The sequence below is a fragment of the Sprattus sprattus genome (assembly GCF_963457725.1).
Source record: "Sprattus sprattus genome assembly, chromosome: 6".
NCBI classification, from domain to species: domain Eukaryota; kingdom Metazoa; phylum Chordata; class Actinopteri; order Clupeiformes; family Clupeidae; genus Sprattus; species Sprattus sprattus.
Genome location: NC_137925.1, coordinates 25,356,330 through 25,373,611, shown reverse-complemented (window position 1 = coordinate 25,373,611; position 17,282 = coordinate 25,356,330). Strand labels below are relative to the sequence as shown.

The 17,282-nt window shown below is 38.1% G+C and overlaps 4 protein-coding genes across 4 annotated transcripts; all 4 read left to right on the top strand.

The window, feature by feature from the left end:
• Positions 1–1,936: 1,936 nt before the first annotated feature.
• LOC308367085 (uncharacterized protein) lies at positions 1,937–5,293 on the top strand (the record flags this gene model as incomplete). Its single annotated transcript, XM_080840906.1, has 11 exons — positions 1,937–1,991; positions 2,439–2,780; positions 2,867–3,025; positions 3,118–3,189; positions 3,584–3,664; positions 3,854–3,943; positions 4,181–4,240; positions 4,492–4,541; positions 4,725–4,815; positions 4,959–4,989; positions 5,155–5,293. 11 exons carry the CDS (start codon positions 1,937–1,939, stop codon positions 5,291–5,293), a joined length of 1,170 nt encoding a protein of 389 aa, XP_080697032.1.
• Positions 5,294–7,061: 1,768 nt separating this feature from the next.
• med29 (mediator complex subunit 29) lies at positions 7,062–9,929 on the top strand. The gene is made up of 4 exons (XM_080841374.1): positions 7,062–7,224; positions 7,885–7,943; positions 8,069–8,153; positions 9,580–9,929. Exons 1-4 carry the CDS (start codon positions 7,066–7,068, stop codon positions 9,805–9,807), a joined length of 531 nt encoding a protein of 176 aa, XP_080697500.1. The 5' UTR covers positions 7,062–7,065; the 3' UTR covers positions 9,808–9,929.
• Positions 9,930–11,000: 1,071 nt separating this feature from the next.
• asah1a (N-acylsphingosine amidohydrolase (acid ceramidase) 1a) lies at positions 11,001–13,893 on the top strand. The gene is made up of 13 exons (XM_080841245.1): positions 11,001–11,084; positions 11,266–11,312; positions 11,428–11,518; positions 11,726–11,812; positions 11,902–12,055; positions 12,191–12,236; positions 12,340–12,484; positions 12,576–12,630; positions 12,793–12,874; positions 12,978–13,109; positions 13,196–13,319; positions 13,463–13,519; positions 13,623–13,893. Exons 1-13 carry the CDS (start codon positions 11,013–11,015, stop codon positions 13,710–13,712), a joined length of 1,182 nt encoding a protein of 393 aa, XP_080697371.1. The 5' UTR covers positions 11,001–11,012; the 3' UTR covers positions 13,713–13,893.
• A 1,788-nt stretch (positions 13,894–15,681) lies between these two features.
• fgl1 (fibrinogen-like 1) lies at positions 15,682–17,282 on the top strand (the record flags this gene model as incomplete). The annotated part of the gene is made up of 6 exons (XM_080840186.1): positions 15,682–15,706; positions 16,021–16,180; positions 16,297–16,394; positions 16,496–16,584; positions 16,817–17,004; positions 17,123–17,282. 6 exons carry the CDS (start codon positions 15,682–15,684, stop codon positions 17,280–17,282), a joined length of 720 nt encoding a protein of 239 aa, XP_080696312.1.

Here is a 17,282-nt window from a genome sequence, read left to right as displayed (position 1 = left end):
CATTGGAACTGTTACAAACTTACATGGAAGAGGACCCAAGCTTATTTTTCTTATTTTACAGTGGTGTTGTATTGGCAAAGGGTGGTTGTACAAACTATTAAATGCAGGGGTGCCAGTAATTGTGAGTAACATCAAATATCAGTAAGATCTAGCCTAAAATGCGGTATAAGTGTCTGTGTGTATACACCTACTATCAGTAAGATCTAGCCTAAAATGCGGTATGAGTGTCTGGGCGTGTACACTCATTATGAGTAACATCTAGCCTAAAACGCAGTGTAAATGTCATGCCCATCATTTGATTTGATTTGATTTGATTCGGATCCCCATTAGCTGATGCCAAAGACACCAGCTACTCTTCCTGGGGTCCACACAAGAAAACAACGTACCAAACAACAGATAAAAGAAGGAAAAGCATATAACAAAGAAGACATCAACATACAAACAACAGATAAAGGAAAGGGAAAAAGACACATAACAAAGAAGAAATCAACATACAAACACCAGATAAAAGAAAGGAAAAAAACAACAACTAAATAACCTAACCATCACACACAAAAACAACAGATGACAAATAGGAAAAAAGGATAAGTGAGTAGATAAATAAAAATTAGTAATACATACTAACAGCCATGAGGTGTTGCTTCACCTGCTTTTTGAATCCAGCTTTGTTCTGGGTTTTTGAGATGTAATCTCATACTCATATCATGCATCTAAAATGCTGGGTTTAAATCAACCCATACTGGACCAAGAGTATTTTTCTTGTCATTTACCTTTAATTCCTGAACACAAGCAGGACAATCGCATTTGCTTAAAATTCATAGATGCATTATTTATCATCTTATCATATATCATCTTATGTTCACATGACTGTTGTAAAAAAAAATGTTATACATGATATTAAAAGACCAGGTCTGAGGAGTGATATTGAACAGGTTTGGAAACGATACTGCCATCAGGATTTTCTCTGTCTCCAACAAAACAGTGGAATGATATCAGTTCCTGCAGCAGCAGAATGTGTTAGGAATGTGCTCTCCACTAAACATTGTCATTGTCATTCGAAATGATCAGTTGTGATATCCAACACGATTCTTCATTCCAGGCCAGCCAGGCTGGATGGGTTTTTAAGACCAACGTGTAATTTAACTCAGTGTTTTGCTACAGAGTATGTCTTTTCTACATGGTCTACAAGAAAGTGCACTTGCTACATTTCTCAGAGGAACTATTTTCAACTAGTTGAACAGTGATTCAAAGCCTGTTGCATAAGTTTTGCTTACTTATGCCAGTTGTGTGCCATTTGCAATCTGCTTACAAGTCAAGTTTGGGACAGCTTTTCTGGGAAATCACCAGCTTGTAAGTTTCAAGGTTTAACTTCTCTGTCAAACTTCCACTTGTCTTAGAAGATCACGTTGTTGTTCTTCAACTGAGCAAGAAAAAAAATTGCATCCTTGAATTTTTCCCTGCCACTTCAAGTTGTTTCTAAGTAAGAACATTATTCTAACAAAGTGTAAACTTCAATGCAAACTATCTTTCTGGACAAGACTGAAGCTTATGCTTAATTTTCAAACTCACAGGACTAGCTGAAATGCTAGAATCAATTTTACTGCTGAAATGTTTTGATTTTGAAGCTATATTGGGGCTTGTGTCATTCTGATGTCCACAGATATAGTTAATATCTACTACAATACAAGACTATACATCAGGACATGTCCTAACATAAATATGTTTGGCTCTTTGGTGAACATTTTAGGAAGCGAGCAGAAGAGCAATTTCCCCTTCCACCAAATGAGATGTGCCATTCATGCAGAACAGAGACCACGATTTTCACTTCTTGACCTGCTTAACCCAACATTATTGATGATGTTAGCTGATTCGGGGAGTCACTTGATCAAAAGGGAGAGTTTACAGACAAGCTAAGGAATTCAGAGAGCATTACACCATGACGAAGCAACAGTTCATCGCTGTCTTCTGGCTGCTTCTCGGTCATCTAATTGGTAAGATATCTCATTAGATATCTCATTCTAAAACTGCAACCCCAGATGCAACATAGCCTACTAATAAGAATGATTGATAACTGCTCTGCAATGCGATGTATGTACAATAACAAAATTGCTATTAGGTTAAAGGCACTTTTTTTCATTAACATATTGTGAGGTTCAAAAAGAATGGGCATCTTCAACCACATCATTCTCAAGACAAATGTCAGTAAAAATGATTGACATTTTCAGAACAGTGTTTTGTTACTAACTAGTTAGGCTATTGGATATATACAACTGTACTGCAATAATTCAGTGCCCAAGTGGTTATTAAAGAATAACATTGACCTATATTGTAACCTACTTGTAAAACAGTTTATATTATGTTTAAGCAATGTTTGAAATTAACTGTAAAATGTTGCTGTTGTTTTGTTGAAAATGTTGTTTGATGTGACTGTCTTTCAGATAATGGATCAGCAGTTACTGTATATGGATATATAGGACAGAGTGTTACTCTGCCTTGCAAATATGATAGCACATACTACGGCACTTTGTCTATCTGTTGGGGCAAAGGCCCACTGCCATCAAAAGGCTGTGGTAACCAGATTATTCAAACAGATGGCTTAAAGGTGACCGAAAAATTATCTTGGCGATATCAGCTAGTCAACAGACGTGGCAATGTGGGAGATGTTGCTTTGACTATCTTCAGTGCTAGAGAGCAAGACAGCGGAACCTATGGCTGCAGAGTGGACATTCCAGGATGGTTCAATGATCAAAAAACTCATGTGGATCTCCGCGTACACGCTGGTAAATATGCTGGTGATAAAATGCCATCGTTCTAGAAAAAAAAAAAGATATCAAATTTTGTTTTTATGTTCATGGTATGTTTACAGCTCCAACAACAACAACAACAACAACAACAACAACAACAACAACAACAAAAACAACGACGGCGACAGCGACGACGAAGACAACAGAAGCCCCAACAACGACAACAAAAGCCCCAACAACTTCTGCAGAGACCACTACTCTAGAAACTACTGTGGCAACAAGTAAGTCTACACACAACATCATAATGATAAACCAAAGGTTGAGGTGTTGAGTAGTTTGACTTCATGACTATTAATATTTGTTCTATTTTCAGCTCCTAGAACTACCACAGAATCCACTACTGTAGGAACCACAGCCACCACAGAAACAGAATGGATAACAAACTGTATGTAATGAAAGTGCCATTAAACTTTTGTGACATATATCACATATGTAGTTAGATAATGGCTTACAGTCATGAACTTACATCAACACTATGCCCTTATATTTGCCCATAGTCAGCTCTAGCAACAAAGGACACAATAACACAATTGCGTTACACTATGAGTAACAAGTAAGGCCAAAGGAAACTAGAATCAATGTCTGGAGATAGCAGAATAGACAAGTAAAAAGTAAACATAATAACAGATTTAGACGGGGCTGCCTGGACAACTATGAAAATCCTTTAGAATCTCAACATTTGCAAGTCGCCCATTTCACACCCATTTTGTGCACTTGTACATAGTGTACGTGTAGAGTAAAAACCAAGACTTATTGTGGCTGTGTGGATTTTGTTTTAGTCCAAGATCCTACTGTAGAGCTTCTAACCACTACTACACGGCCTGCCACAACTTTGGTAGAAAGAACACCAAGGCCAACCAGTAAGTCAATACAAATAAAGAATGAATACAAATTGTTAAATGTTTTGGAGAACATAAGAAATGATGCACTACTAATTATGCTCAACTACAAATTATAACTGTCAATAAATAATGCCACATCACATAATTTTTTCGTTTACTCATTTCATTAAACATTCAAATGAAATGCCATTGCTTTTTTTCAACAAGTTGGACAACCTACGCATGCTGTACATTCATCATCTAAGGCAGCACAGATGATTGGGATGTCCACTGCACAATCCTCACCAATACAAACAGGTACCTCGCTATACTGTCCTTTCAGTATTTTTCTCTAATGAAGCCAACTAAAACCACGGCAACTAAATCTACTGTTTAGTTTGAGGAGAACAGAATTTCTTTATTTAACTTTTTTGCTTGCTGTTGTTGAAGTGCATATTTTATAGCAAGCACATTTTATATTTCTAAACCATAGTTTTGAACCATGTCCATTGCACATATCATGGCATACATTCACATTTTTGTTCTGCACAACAGAGCAACCAGAGTCAACAACTGAGGAAACCTTAAGGACAGACACTTACATGTCTCTGCCAGGTACTGTACGCTTTCAAATGCCAGTTTAATGTTTGGTGAGGACATACTGTATAATGCACTAGTATAACTGAACCTGAGTGTCACTACATTACTGCAGTTGCAGACCTCCATTCAGAAGGAATGGTCTTACTAATAAATGCTGTTGAATTACTTTTTTCACTTGTTTAGTGAAATAAACAGAGATTAATGGTGACATTAGATAACTTAATTGTACTTCATTACGTTTCAATTATCTCCACTTTACCCTGTAGTTCATGAAACGGTCAACATGTCAACATCAAGTGTTCCAGATATGAGAAAGGTGAACCAAATATATATTTTGTCTCCTCACATACTGTATAGTTATAGTTCAGGTATTTAGCTGACCACAAACTGTCTATGGTCTCTTGCTGTTGAGAGTAAAGACAACAGATGCTCATTGAAGATATAAAGTGGTAAAGATGGGGATTATCTTGTAATGTAATTGGTTTGGCTTTACAAACAGATGCCAGAAAGACACAACATTGTTCAGTGGATCGTGCCAGTTTTGGGACTTTTCATTGTAGTTACTGCTATAACCATACTGGTGTTCAAAAGTAAGTACCAAATAATGTATACATATTTTGATCCTTTCCATTCCATGCCATATTTCAATCTGTCAAATATAGACCCTTCTGCTAGGCCTACTCTTTTTCTAAACATCATGAATTAACAGATATTTTGTTCTTTTTCTAACTAGAAAAACAGCAGAAAACTGGCTCCTTTACCATGTAAGATAATCCTAAACAATTTCCAAAACAACCGTTCTAAACAATTTCCAACAAACATTTAAATGTCTGATCTATATGTCTACCTTGATTACCTAAATATGTTCCATAGGCTAAACATTGGACCAATTTTGTGTTTCATAAAGTATCTATCTCTTCTCTCCTCAGATTAGAAAAAAGTGTGAACGAAACCCTGTCTGCAAACTCTGACTCCAGCCAAGGCCCACCTAGCAGTGAAATATTGATGGAGATCATGGATTCCTCACCGCATCAATTTGTGACATTTAAACAGAGTAACCCACCTTGATTCACTGGAAACATGTCTCTTTTATCAACAATCTAGACATTAGAGATTTGGTTTGACTTTTAATTGAATTCATATACACCTTCATACTGATTGTTTGCAAAGCTATGATTATTTAACAACTAAACTAGTTTTTTCTATTAACAACCATCATTAATCACCAGTTTTCTCTAGTGCATAATCTTTCAGATAGAGTTAAAAAAGATGCAATGATTTTACATCAATTTAAGCATTAAACTGTAAAGAACATATGAGTATACACTTATAAGAATGTATACCCATCATCAAGCTAAAGTATAAATGTATATGTTAATGTTTATGAATTTTGTGCTTATACTGATTGAAATTGGCCCCCATATATATATACATATGTATGCTGTGTAAACTGGGGAATAAACAATTAAAAATGTTTTGAGTATTCCTGATTTTTCAGAATACATGTTTAGTTGTGTGAAAAAAATGAAAAATTAATGACATTTCTAAATCCACCACAGGTTCTGTTAGGTGCCCCTTATCGCACTAAAAGTGTTGAAGTCATATAGATTTACAGGTGAAAGATCATGAAACTGGGTGGAAACACTAACTAAAACATCAACGTGTTAGATAGAAGATAGAAAAGCCTCTATTGTCATTGTATTTACATACAACGAAATTTGGAGTTCCGACGGATTTCATGTGAAAACACCACTGTTATACTATATTATAACAATATATCATAACAGTCTCACTTGAAACATTTTTTATAAAAAAAATAATGAGTTTAATAGTCTTTCAAGTTTAAAATGAGATGTTTACAAACAATCATCAATACATAAGGCTTAATTACATAAAATGCAATCTACTAAATAAAACTATAAGTTGACGGGCAGTTGCCTTTGCAGCTCTTTCTTCTTCTTTTCCTTGTTGAGGCGGCTGGGAGTCCTCTGATGCTTCTGTTTTCTGTGAGAAGAGGGAAGCACACTTCACAAAAACATCAGCAACTAAATTACTCACACAATTGGTTTTGGAGGAGTTTGAAAAACACAATTTATATCTAATATGAATCCTTTAATTAATTTTGAAATGATACATTATTCTTATCTTCAATTATTTTCTTTGATTAAGCAAAATATTCAACTGATAAAGAAGTAAATACATTTCAGAGAGTAATTTATATTCGCTCCCAATAGGAACAGACTTTGCTATGCTTCACTTTGTGGGACTGCCCTCTTTGTCCTTATCCATACTACAACAAAAGTTATACTCAGTAGCCTTCATTAATCATCAGGTCCAACAAGTGTTTATCAAGTCCAATGCATTATAACATTATTATTATTAATAATAATAATAATAATAATATGATCCATATTGTTTAACACATTACGTAAGGGCACTCCTGAAAGAAATGCATGGTGAAAAACATTATGTCAACATAATATAATCACACAAAATTATTAACTGTAATGTAACGCTTAAATATTGCACACCATTGACTCACAATTCAGTCAAACACAAAGTCAGTCATGATCAAGAAGCATTTGAGTTGTTATATGCTAGAAGCACTGGTTATGACAGCTTTAGTTTTTGACTATTGAGACAAATAAGACGGACCTAAATCATTATTTTGTTAATTCTCTCTCTCATTCATTCATTTTGCTCTTTACAATTCTGAGTGGGGCAACATCAACATGACTACATGGTCAACATGACTACAATCCAGTTGGTGGCGGTAATGAGCCCTTTTATAAAAAAAATCATTCCTCCTGGAGAAAGAAGCCGAAAGAAACATAAATACCATGGCGTCCCAACAACAGCCTGGTGGAGTTGCTCCTCAGGGTGGTCCTCATCAGCCAGCGGGTCTTCAGCAACCTCAGCAACAGCTTAGTCAACAACAGGACTTTGATCCTGTTCACCGTTTTAAAATGTTAATACCACAACTAAAGGAAAGCCTTCAGGTTAGTCCTTTGTTTGAGTGCAAGCATGTAGCTAACGTTAGTTCAGTTAAGCTAAAGGTAACCTAGCTAGCCTAAGGATTTTTGTTAAGCTGACATATGCTGCAGAAGTAGCCTACTTAGACATTAGAACATGGGCATGTTGAGATGTGAAGTAGACACTGTGCTAAACATGTGCATGTTAACGCTTAAAGTGGAATAGCTGGCTAATGTTAACCAAGCTACTAGTTAGCTAGAGAGTTAGCCACTCTCCCTATTCTACGTACACAATACTCTGGTTAAGGATGAGGACCTTAACAGAAGCGTTACTGTATTGTCCAGTACCCGTAGCAGTTTACTGTCTGGGGAAAGAAAAGGTCTGCAAACCTCTTTGATGCAGGAATCAGACCATGCTCCCCGGCTAACTCTCCCAGCTTATGTTACTCAAGCTCTCCAGTGGGTGCTTAACCTAATGTGTGAGTTTGACGTATGTTGAGGCGAAGCGACGTGGTATTTATCGAAACACCTTTTGTGTGTGTAGCGTTAGAAGAACTAACGTTTTCATCATAAACGGGCTTGTGATTTGTGAAGAGGTGTCGTCTCTTTAACTCTGATTCATCTTATAATGCAAATGTTGTTGTGTGTCTCGTTGTCTTAACATGTGTTTTCATTCATCTTTACCAGAATGTCATGACCATTGCCTCTTTGAACTTCCAACACAACACAGCAATTGACAATGGGATGTGAGTATCCTCATACAAATCTACAACGTGTTAACATCACAATTATGTCATGTTAATGTGGATGTCCTTACATGTTTGTGTATGGGTTGATAATTGAATTAACTTTAACATTGCCTCCCCTACAGCAAAAGCAATGATGCCGCGGTACAGCGTTTTGATAAAAGCCTTGAGGAGTTCTATGCACTGTGTGACCAGGTTGAACTCTGCCTGGTAAGGATGCAACAATGGTCTACAATCAGTAACACATATTTAATCATGCATGTCAGATCCACGCTTAATGTTGTTTATGACACACCCTTGCCCCCTTGACACAATGCTTGCCCCTGAGCCAGCCGCTTTAAAACTTGCATGTGCAGAGTTCAGCTGCACAAGTCTGCACACAGGTAATTTTGGTTGCTATGGGGACAGTCAGCGCAGACTTCTGTGTGTTGACTGCGTGTGTGCTTGCAAAGTTTAAAGCACTGGCTCAGGGTCAAGAGAAAACTAAATCTACTTACGCTATGTATTCATTTAGCAGACATTTTGTATGCAAAGTGACTTATAGTACAATGCACATTTTCATTGGTATGTGCCTAGGAATAAAACTACTGGAGATGCGCTGATAAAATAAGTTTTGTTTATTTCATGCTTCAGTGAGTCATAGCTGATTAGATTACCAGCAATGGAATTTGAAGGTAGAAAACTATGGCCATTAAGGTATGGCAAATAGTTATGAAGGGGCAGAGAAAACTACAGACCTATAAAAATAAGTCATAGAGACATTATAAAAAACGCTGTGATTGAGCTTGTGCCCTTAAAGACGTGTCCACAACTGCAAAACTAGTATACTTTGGAGGCACAAATACGCACGTACCTATCCGTGCAGACGTTTTGGACTATACTTCAACCCTTAGCTTACTGAATCAAGAGAGTAGTGCTGATTTTTCTCAATTGCAAATGCTTAATGCTTAAAGGTTTATCTTGGAAGGTGATAACCATCTTCATCTGTATCTTGTCATAACCTATCCGGGCAAAGTAAACTGTTTTGTATGTTCCTGAGACATAATTTGTCATACTGATGGCTGGCAGTTTATTGGGCCAATCATCCTTTTCAAATAAAAGAGTGTTTTTTTTGTTATGAGGACATGATTTATACATCATTAAGACTGAGGGTGATACAATCTTGAAAGTGTGTTTAGGCTGTATATGCTCAAGCAGGGTTGTGTGGGTCAAATTACATGCAGTTGTATAAGTTTGTTATTACTATTATTTAGTTTATTATGATTAGAGTTTATTAAGTTTCATATTTCATAATGATATAGTCCATGTTTACACCGTAGACCATGTCCTTATTCAAAATGATTCTGTCTCTGCCTTTCCTATCTATTTGAAGCAACTCATCTGAATCGGATGTTTTGAATGTTGCAACATGAGAAGGGGAAGGGTGTTCATGGCTGGCATTGTTTTCTTGTATCATCAAGTTGTATGCTATCAATGTTTGGGAGTAGCTGCCAAGACTACACAGCATTTAAACTTGTACTCATACATGGCAGCTCCTCCTGATTTTCTAAATTGAGGACTGACTCTCTCTCTCTCTCTCTCTCTCTCTCTCTCTCTCTCTCGCTCAACCTCTATCTTTCTTTCTATCCCTCTCTAGCGGCTTGCCCATGAGTGCCTTTCTCAGAGCATCGACAGTGCCAAACACTCACCTAACCTGGTCCCCACAGCCACCAAGCCAGACACAGTGCAGACCGAATCTCTGTCCTACTCCCAGTACCTCAGTATGATTAAATCACAGATATCTTGTGCAAAGGACATCCATAATGCTCTGCTGGAGTGCTCAAAGAAGATCTTGTCTAAGAACCAGCAACAAGGAATCATGTGATTATGGACATCATATACAGAACAGTGTTTTTTTATTTTATTTTTTCTCATAGTTGTTTATTTACATTGTCAGTTTTTCAAAAATAAAGCACACAGAGATGTAATTGTACATATTCTACTCTTGTACTGAACCTGTGCGTCTTATTCTTTGCCAAGACAAATACTATGCAGTTAGTACAGTACAGTTCCTCACAAAGTGACATTCTGATAAAAACAAATATTGAAGGACTGTTGATTTGCCACCCTTCCATAATCTTATGACTTAAGATTGTATAGTTTTATGAACCACTTGTAGTCTAATTGGTGTTTTGGGTAATTATTATGAACGGTGACCTTATTGTGCTTCAGACAACTGAATGCCCCTGTCCGTACTTATCTTTTTAGATCTACTGATTTGTTACACTTATGATAAAATGGGAGCATGAGTAACCCAGCGGTAGTGTTGGAAGTAGTTTCAAGGACAATCCTCGTGGTCGAGCAACTCGTTCAAGAATCAGTTGACGTCACCCACACACAAGTTTGAAGATTTGAAATATGACGTTCAGCCTTCTCAAACAGTTGCACAGCGCACTTTACACATTTCACTTTCTCTAGCCGCTTTCGCTCTTTCTGTGCTTCCCTTTTGGTATTTGTGGCATTTGACTGATTTCGTGCAGCAAACGCCACATTTGGGCTAAAAAAAAAAAAAAAACCTGCTGGCTCAATGTTCAGCTTGCGTACTTTTAAATCTTAAGCCTGACGATCAAACCTCTGCAGCAGCTCAATTTAAGTGAGTATGGTTGATGCACTGAGAATATAGGGATGCAATGCCCTCAGCCTTCTAAAACAGTGCCAAACTGTTTACATTTCAATACATTACATAGCAGACCACTCACAATCACATGATGACATAGGAGTAGGCAAGGTCTCTTCCTTGTTTATCAGTAGGCTAGTCTGTCACGTGTTGAAACTTACCCCCCGGATCTAGGTTACATAAAATCTGTGTTTGTAATGAAGAACATTTTGACTGTATGGCACGTTACTAAATCACCAAAACATATTTACATTTAAATAGTAATATATATTATGTGATATATGTTTGTTGTTTTTTTTTACACACAACGTTTTTCTGCCCGACTCACCCTCGAGTGATTGGTACATTCCATTGTCAATTTAATTGAGCATCGCCTTCTCTGATAGCGCGACAAAATTTGGATTCGAAGAGGAATGAATTCACCTGGACTTTGCTGCGCTCTTTGGACGTTCTATGCCATTATATTGACCCAATGTCTTTATGGGGTATGTGATTTTTGTTGTTGTTATTTATGCCTAAACTTCCGTTGTCTCATATCGGCTTTGTGTCCAACTGCAACTTCCTACGTGTTCTGTACTAACAGTACTGTACTTCTACTGACTAACGTTAGCTTTTTCGAAGTTCTCCGTGAGAAAAATCTCTGTCGTTTTGTCTTATTTTTTGTAGCAAACCGAAGAATGCAGGACTGGCATGTACCCACCCAATGGGCCGACGTAAGTGTCTAATGTTTGTTGGCTAACGTGTTCTGTTCCTACGGTGGGACATTTTAGCTTGATCTGTGCATTGTGCATTTGCAGGCGCATCTCATTGATATAAATCTTTGTTTAGGTTCAAAGGAGATGTTCCGTGGTATACTGTAGATCTCGACGAGCCTCCCGTTAAAAGATGGGATGGAGTTGTCAAAGACAAGAAAAATGAGGTACTTTGTTAAGTTTAAAGAGGCATCCGATGCTGGTTCCTACCGTAGGCTTAACCCTGCTTTAAATTATGTGGTTATATATATGTTTGCACTGCACAGTTAGATGTTACTTCGAAGAATACATTTGATCAAACCTTCGAACTAACGCGATTGTGGTGAGTGAGCATATAGCCGCATTTGCTACAATAACGTGTTTGTCTTTTTCAGCTTGTAGCAGTGATGCAGGTCATAAAGGAACTTGCTAATAGTTTAGTTCATAGTGGAAAACTTGTTGACCTGGTGGACAACGTCTTGGTAAGATTGTATGTTTCACACCCTCGCAACAGAAGTCGGATTTGTTTTATGTTTGTGGATATTGAAGGCTGAATACATCTCTTTGGCAGCCACTGATGTTGGATACATTGCCCTACCCTTTTAATGAGGAGATCCGTGGAATAGCAATATCTTCAGGAGCTCCTGTAGGAGAAGTTCTACTCTTCAACATCTTCTACGAGGTCTTCACTGTGTGTACATCAGTGGTTGCAGAGGATACAAGTGGTAAATATCTATATATTTCTATATTTTATAGAAAAACTTGAGTGTGTGTGATTTGTCCGTTTCATTTTGGTAATTGAATGACCACAAATGGATGGCATATAGCATTGACTGTGACATGCGTGGTTTTGTCTGTAGGTACTCTGTATCATGGGCGGAATTTGGACTTTGGTTTGTTGATGGGGTGAGGTGCTTTTATTGATTTATTTTTATTTTCGTCCTTGGTAAGAGTTAACTGAAATTCTGGTAAATCACCTGTTTTAAATACTTTCTTGCTTATGTGTCAGATGGAATCACAAAAACCATTCCTGGACAATAACAGACAAGCTTAAACCTCTAGCTGTCAATGTTGATTTCAAACGAAACAATGCTACTGTTTTCAAGTCCACCAACTTTGCTGGATATGTTGGCATGTTGACTGGCATCAGACCTGTAAGTACAACATTATTGTAAGAGTGTGCATGGTCAAGTTCAGCCTCTTCCAGGCAGCAAAATGCCAACTACATGTTGTTTTTATCTGCAGAAACAGTTCACCCTGACTATGAATGAGCGTTTTAACATTGATGGGGGATATGTAGGTCAGTGTCTGGAAGTATTTTTGCAAACACGTTAATATTTGTGTGTGTTGAGGCCTAATTTCAATGTCTGTCTTGCATTTATCATGGATTAAGGATGTTACAGATGGGATCAGAGACTTGCATAACAAAACGACATTTTGCCTTCCGTCCTGGTTTCAACAGGGATCTTGGAGTGGATCTTGGGGCAGAGAGATGGCATGTGGATGGGTTTCCTCACTCGCACAGTCCTAGAGAATGCCACTAGGTACGGCGACAATTTAAAACACTTCTATGTACACTTCATTTCTAGCTGAGCCCTGCAAAGCAGACCTGAGAATAGCACAACCAATCTCGTTTCCTTTATTCAGTTACGAGGACGCCAAAACCCAGCTCTCTCTTACCAAGTTACTGGCACCTGCTTACTTCATACTTGGGGGAAACCAGACTGGACAAGGCTGTGTGATCACCAGAACAAGAATCAATGCCTTGGACGTTTGGGAGTGAGTAGTCTACACCTCGGAGAGCAAATGTAGAGCTTTGCCTCGTTTGGGAAGCGTTATTAGCTGAGTGATTGTTTCTGTTCTAGGATTGACCTGAAGCTTGGAAGGTGGTTTGTGCTTGAGACCAACTATGATCACTGGGAGAAGCCTTTCATATTGGATGACCGCAGGACGCCGGCCATGAAGTGCATGAAAAAGACTACACAGAACGTGAGTTATTGGTCTCTTATTGTAGCAGACTGTGTGAAGAGTTGAAACACAATTCAGTTTACCTAATATTTTACACATCTCATGTCTAATTTTACATGTCATGCCATTCTGATGGTAAATTTACTTTTTCTTCTTTTCCTCAGTATATTTCCTTTAAAACAATGTATGATGTTCTTTCAACCAAACCAATCCTCAACAAGGTAAGAAACATAAATGAACAGCTTTTTTTTCCAGTGACAAAAGAGATTTAGTTTTTGAGCTGTATTGTTGTAACCTTTTAACTGTTCAACTCTCTCTCTCTAGCTGACTACCTACACCACTCTGATGGAAGTATCCTCGGGCAGACTGGAGTCCTTCCTCAGAGATTGCCCAGACCAGTGCAGTCCGTGGTGATCAGAGCGCTAACTTCCCGTGCCCCCTGTTAGTCTGTACAGATGGCAGTATTCTTGCCAGATCCTCAGCCAATATAATTTCTTGTCACTACTGAAGTGATGGCCAATGCAGTTCAGTGTTTGGGAATGAGCCTCGGTGTCATACATACTGTGCTACCTCTACATGTTACAGTATACACTTGTTTTAGACTACTAAGCTATTCATCAAATAATTGTCCCAAACAATTGTCTTAACCAAATATGTAAATATATGTTGACTTTGATATGTGTAATGGCTTTGAAATAAAATAATTTATGTGACTGGGTTTGTGTTCTGTTTCATGTATCTATACAGGAATTTAGTTATCCATAGTTGTGCGGACTGCTTTTTATATTGATGTGTATACCCTTCATCCAAGTGTATGGTACAAAATAGCCAGTATTCCTCCCAAATAAGTCCTTCCAAACGTGCAAAGAAATTACTTAGTCCTACCCCATGTTGAAAATGTGAAACTCATGTGTTGACGGCTTTATAGTTTTCCTCATTGCTAGGTATGTGTTCGCTGAACATGTGAGGAATAGACCCCAGCCCCCCAATGTAGGGTCCCACTGGTAAGTAAGTTTCTGGAAAAATCCTAGGTGTTGCTATTTTTCATTTCAGAATGGAATTGTGTTTAGTATTAAAATGTATGTTTGCCGAGTTATCTTGGAGATAATGAAAACTGACAAACAACTTGCTCACCTTCGCTTTGGCACACACTGTTTTCATTCGCTTCAGGTCCATTTTCCCCATTCCTCTTTTATATCTGTGGCTAATCAGGCATCCCATCTCAATCACAGTCCACAGTAGAACGCTGAAAGATGTAGCAACTCTTTTTGTACAATTTATTAACCACATTTCAGAAAAGTCAAATTTTTGTATGTTAATGAAAAACGTGAAGATGTCTTATTTGTAAAAATAAATATTAGTTTTCTTTGTAATGAAAGTAAGGCCTTAGGACACGGAAAAAAGATGCTATTTGTTGGGTCTTCCTCAAGTGTTATCTGTGTCAAGTAACTGCAGAAATGACTCAACCGTCAGGACTTCCCTGCTCGCTGCCAGGATCCAAGGATCCTACTGCGTGTGGAGACATTTCATAGTTTTCTTCTTCTGGAGAGTGAGGACAAGGCAGAAGGCATCTTCGTTGGTGCTAGATTTTGTGTTCTCAACTATTAAACAAAGGAGCACTTTGGAGTAACATACCTGTGGATTTCATCATGGTTAAGATTAAACAAGTGAACTTTCTGATTTGGATTTCTTTCATTTTGAACGTGTCTCATTCTGTAAGTACTGACTTTTCAATTAGATAATGTTTGCTTTTTTCTCTTAATTCCTATCTGACAACGTATGTGGTCTTCAACAACTACACATTCTTGCTGAATATACATGTGAATAATCTATGCCTAGTTTAATAACATCTCTTAACAACCTGAATGCCACCCAATTAAGAACAACTTTATTGTAATTTGGACAGACCTCTTAAAGGACCTTTTTTCCTGAGCAGCATTAGACACAATTACAAGGGGATATAGAACCCCAAGGGGATATAGAACCCCTTTTACCCTTTTATTGCTTTTATAAATCAGTCACGGTCAATATAAGTTGGCTTTTTGGACAACAAAAAAAAATCACAAAATAGCCCTCTTTAATGTCAAGTGAAAACAGATTCCTACACAGTTATGCCAACTTATATTGACCATGACTGATTTATAAAAGCAATAAAAGGGTAAAACATCCAAGGGGGTGAATACTTATGCAAGGCACTGTATATACCTGCTGTGTGTTTGTGTGCGTGTGAGCCCAGGTCCCAGACGAGTGCCAGAAGGAGACGGAAAGGCTCCGCATTCAGCTGAAGAACCTGGAAATTCGTTATCAGAAGCAGCAACAACAAATCCAGCACTTACGCACCCTGAGGGACAAGACATCTACAAATGTGGATGATTTTATTGAGATGCCTGGTCACACTGAATATACTGGTAAAGGGTGTTTGTGTGTTTGTGTGTTTGTGTGTTTGTGTGTTTGTGTGTGTGTGTGTGTGTGTGTGTGTGTGTGTGTGTGTGTGTGTGTGTGTGTGTGTGTGTGTGTGTGTGCGTGCGTGCGTGCGTGCGTGCGTGCGTGCGTGCGTGCGTGCGTGCGTGCGTGCGTGCGTGCGTGCGTGCGTGCGTGCGTGCAGGTTGTGGGGTCTTAATTTGCTTAACTACGTGTATGTGGACAATATGTAAAGTTTATACTTTAAATCAACTGCAAAAACTATGTTTGAGGTTTTAAAAGATCATATTGTATTGGTCAGACTGTGCACAGATCTTTAACAATGGCAGTAAGGCAAGTGGATTTTACATGATCAAGCCCATTAGGGGGCCAACCCAGATAAAGGTGTACTGTGACATGTCTGAGGGCGGTGGATGGACAGTCCTACAAAGACGCACAGATGGCAAAGAGAATTTTGAAAGGTAAGAGGGATGTGATTTTCAATTTTTAAAAGATGTGGCTCTTTTATCAAAAATATTTAAAAAGAACAAAATAGTCATAATGTGTGTTCATTTAACAAGACAAGATGTTTTCAAAGGGGATGGGATGACTACAAGAAGGGTTTCGGGGACATGGAATCAGCAAATGGAGAATTCTGGTTAGGAAATGACAATCTACATTATTTGACTTCACAAGGTAAACTAATTTCTAAAACATCAAAGTGCAAAAGCACCTGATAAAGAGCAGTTTGTGCAACTGGAGAATTTAATTTACTGATTTATGTTCTCACTGTGTAGTTGATTATGACCTAAGAATCAACATGGAGGACTTTGATGGGACCCAGCGCTATGCAGTCTATGAAAAATTCAAAGTTTCAAGTGAGGAGGTACGGTCTTTGTTAACCTGCAGATAAATTAGAGCAATATAAGCAATATCAGTGAACTCTGATTACAGCTATATGAACTATATACCAGTAGACCTACTATTCGCTGTAATTTAATAGATATGCATGTATTCTATCTTGCCCAATTGTTCTGAAAACCTACCAATCAATTTACATCATACATTTTGATGAATGAATAAGGTACTTCCAATTGACATGTAGATTCTTTTTAAAGGAAAAATATCAGTTGAACTTTGGGAAGTACAGAGGAAATGCTGGGGACTCGCTGGGGGGAAGCTACCACCCTGAGGTGGAGTGGTGGGCCAGCCATCAAGGCATGAAATTCAGCACCTTTGACAATGACAACGATCGCTATGAACGCAACTGTGCCAATGAGGACAAGTGTGGTTGGTGGTTTAACAGGTATACTACTCTATCCTTGACACTACTTGGTCTCCTGCACTGTCAGATATAGAAAACGATCGATTTCCCTAAAATGTGAAATAATTTCATCATCGTTTGTTTCATCTTTTGCCACTAGATGTCACTCTGCCAACCCGAACGGAGTGTACTATCAAGGTCCATACAGCGCTGTGACTGACAATGGGATAGTCTGGTACACATGGCATGGATGGTGGTATTCGTTGAAGTCTGTGGTCATAAAGATCCGACCTGCACACTTTGAGCCAAATGAGGTGTAG

What these genes read in the sequence shown, in the direction of transcription:
- med29 (XM_080841374.1), top strand. Translation starts at nt 7,066, where the DNA reads ATGGCGTCCCAACAACAGCCTGGTGGAGTTGCTCCTCAGGGTGGTCCT. An exon ending in ACAGCAATTGACAATGGGAT is followed by an intron (nt 7,944 to 8,068) that starts GTGAGTATCCTC and finishes CCTCCCCTACAG; the next exon opens with CAAAAGCAATGATGCCGCGG. An exon ending in ACCAGGTTGAACTCTGCCTG is followed by an intron (nt 8,154 to 9,579) that starts GTAAGGATGCAA and finishes ATCCCTCTCTAG; the next exon opens with CGGCTTGCCCATGAGTGCCT.
- asah1a (XM_080841245.1), top strand. Translation starts at nt 11,013, where the DNA reads ATGAATTCACCTGGACTTTGCTGCGCTCTTTGGACGTTCTATGCCATT. An exon ending in TCAAAGACAAGAAAAATGAG is followed by an intron (nt 11,519 to 11,725) that starts GTACTTTGTTAA and finishes TGTCTTTTTCAG; the next exon opens with CTTGTAGCAGTGATGCAGGT. An exon ending in AATGCCTTGGACGTTTGGGA is followed by an intron (nt 13,110 to 13,195) that starts GTGAGTAGTCTA and finishes TTTCTGTTCTAG; the next exon opens with GATTGACCTGAAGCTTGGAA.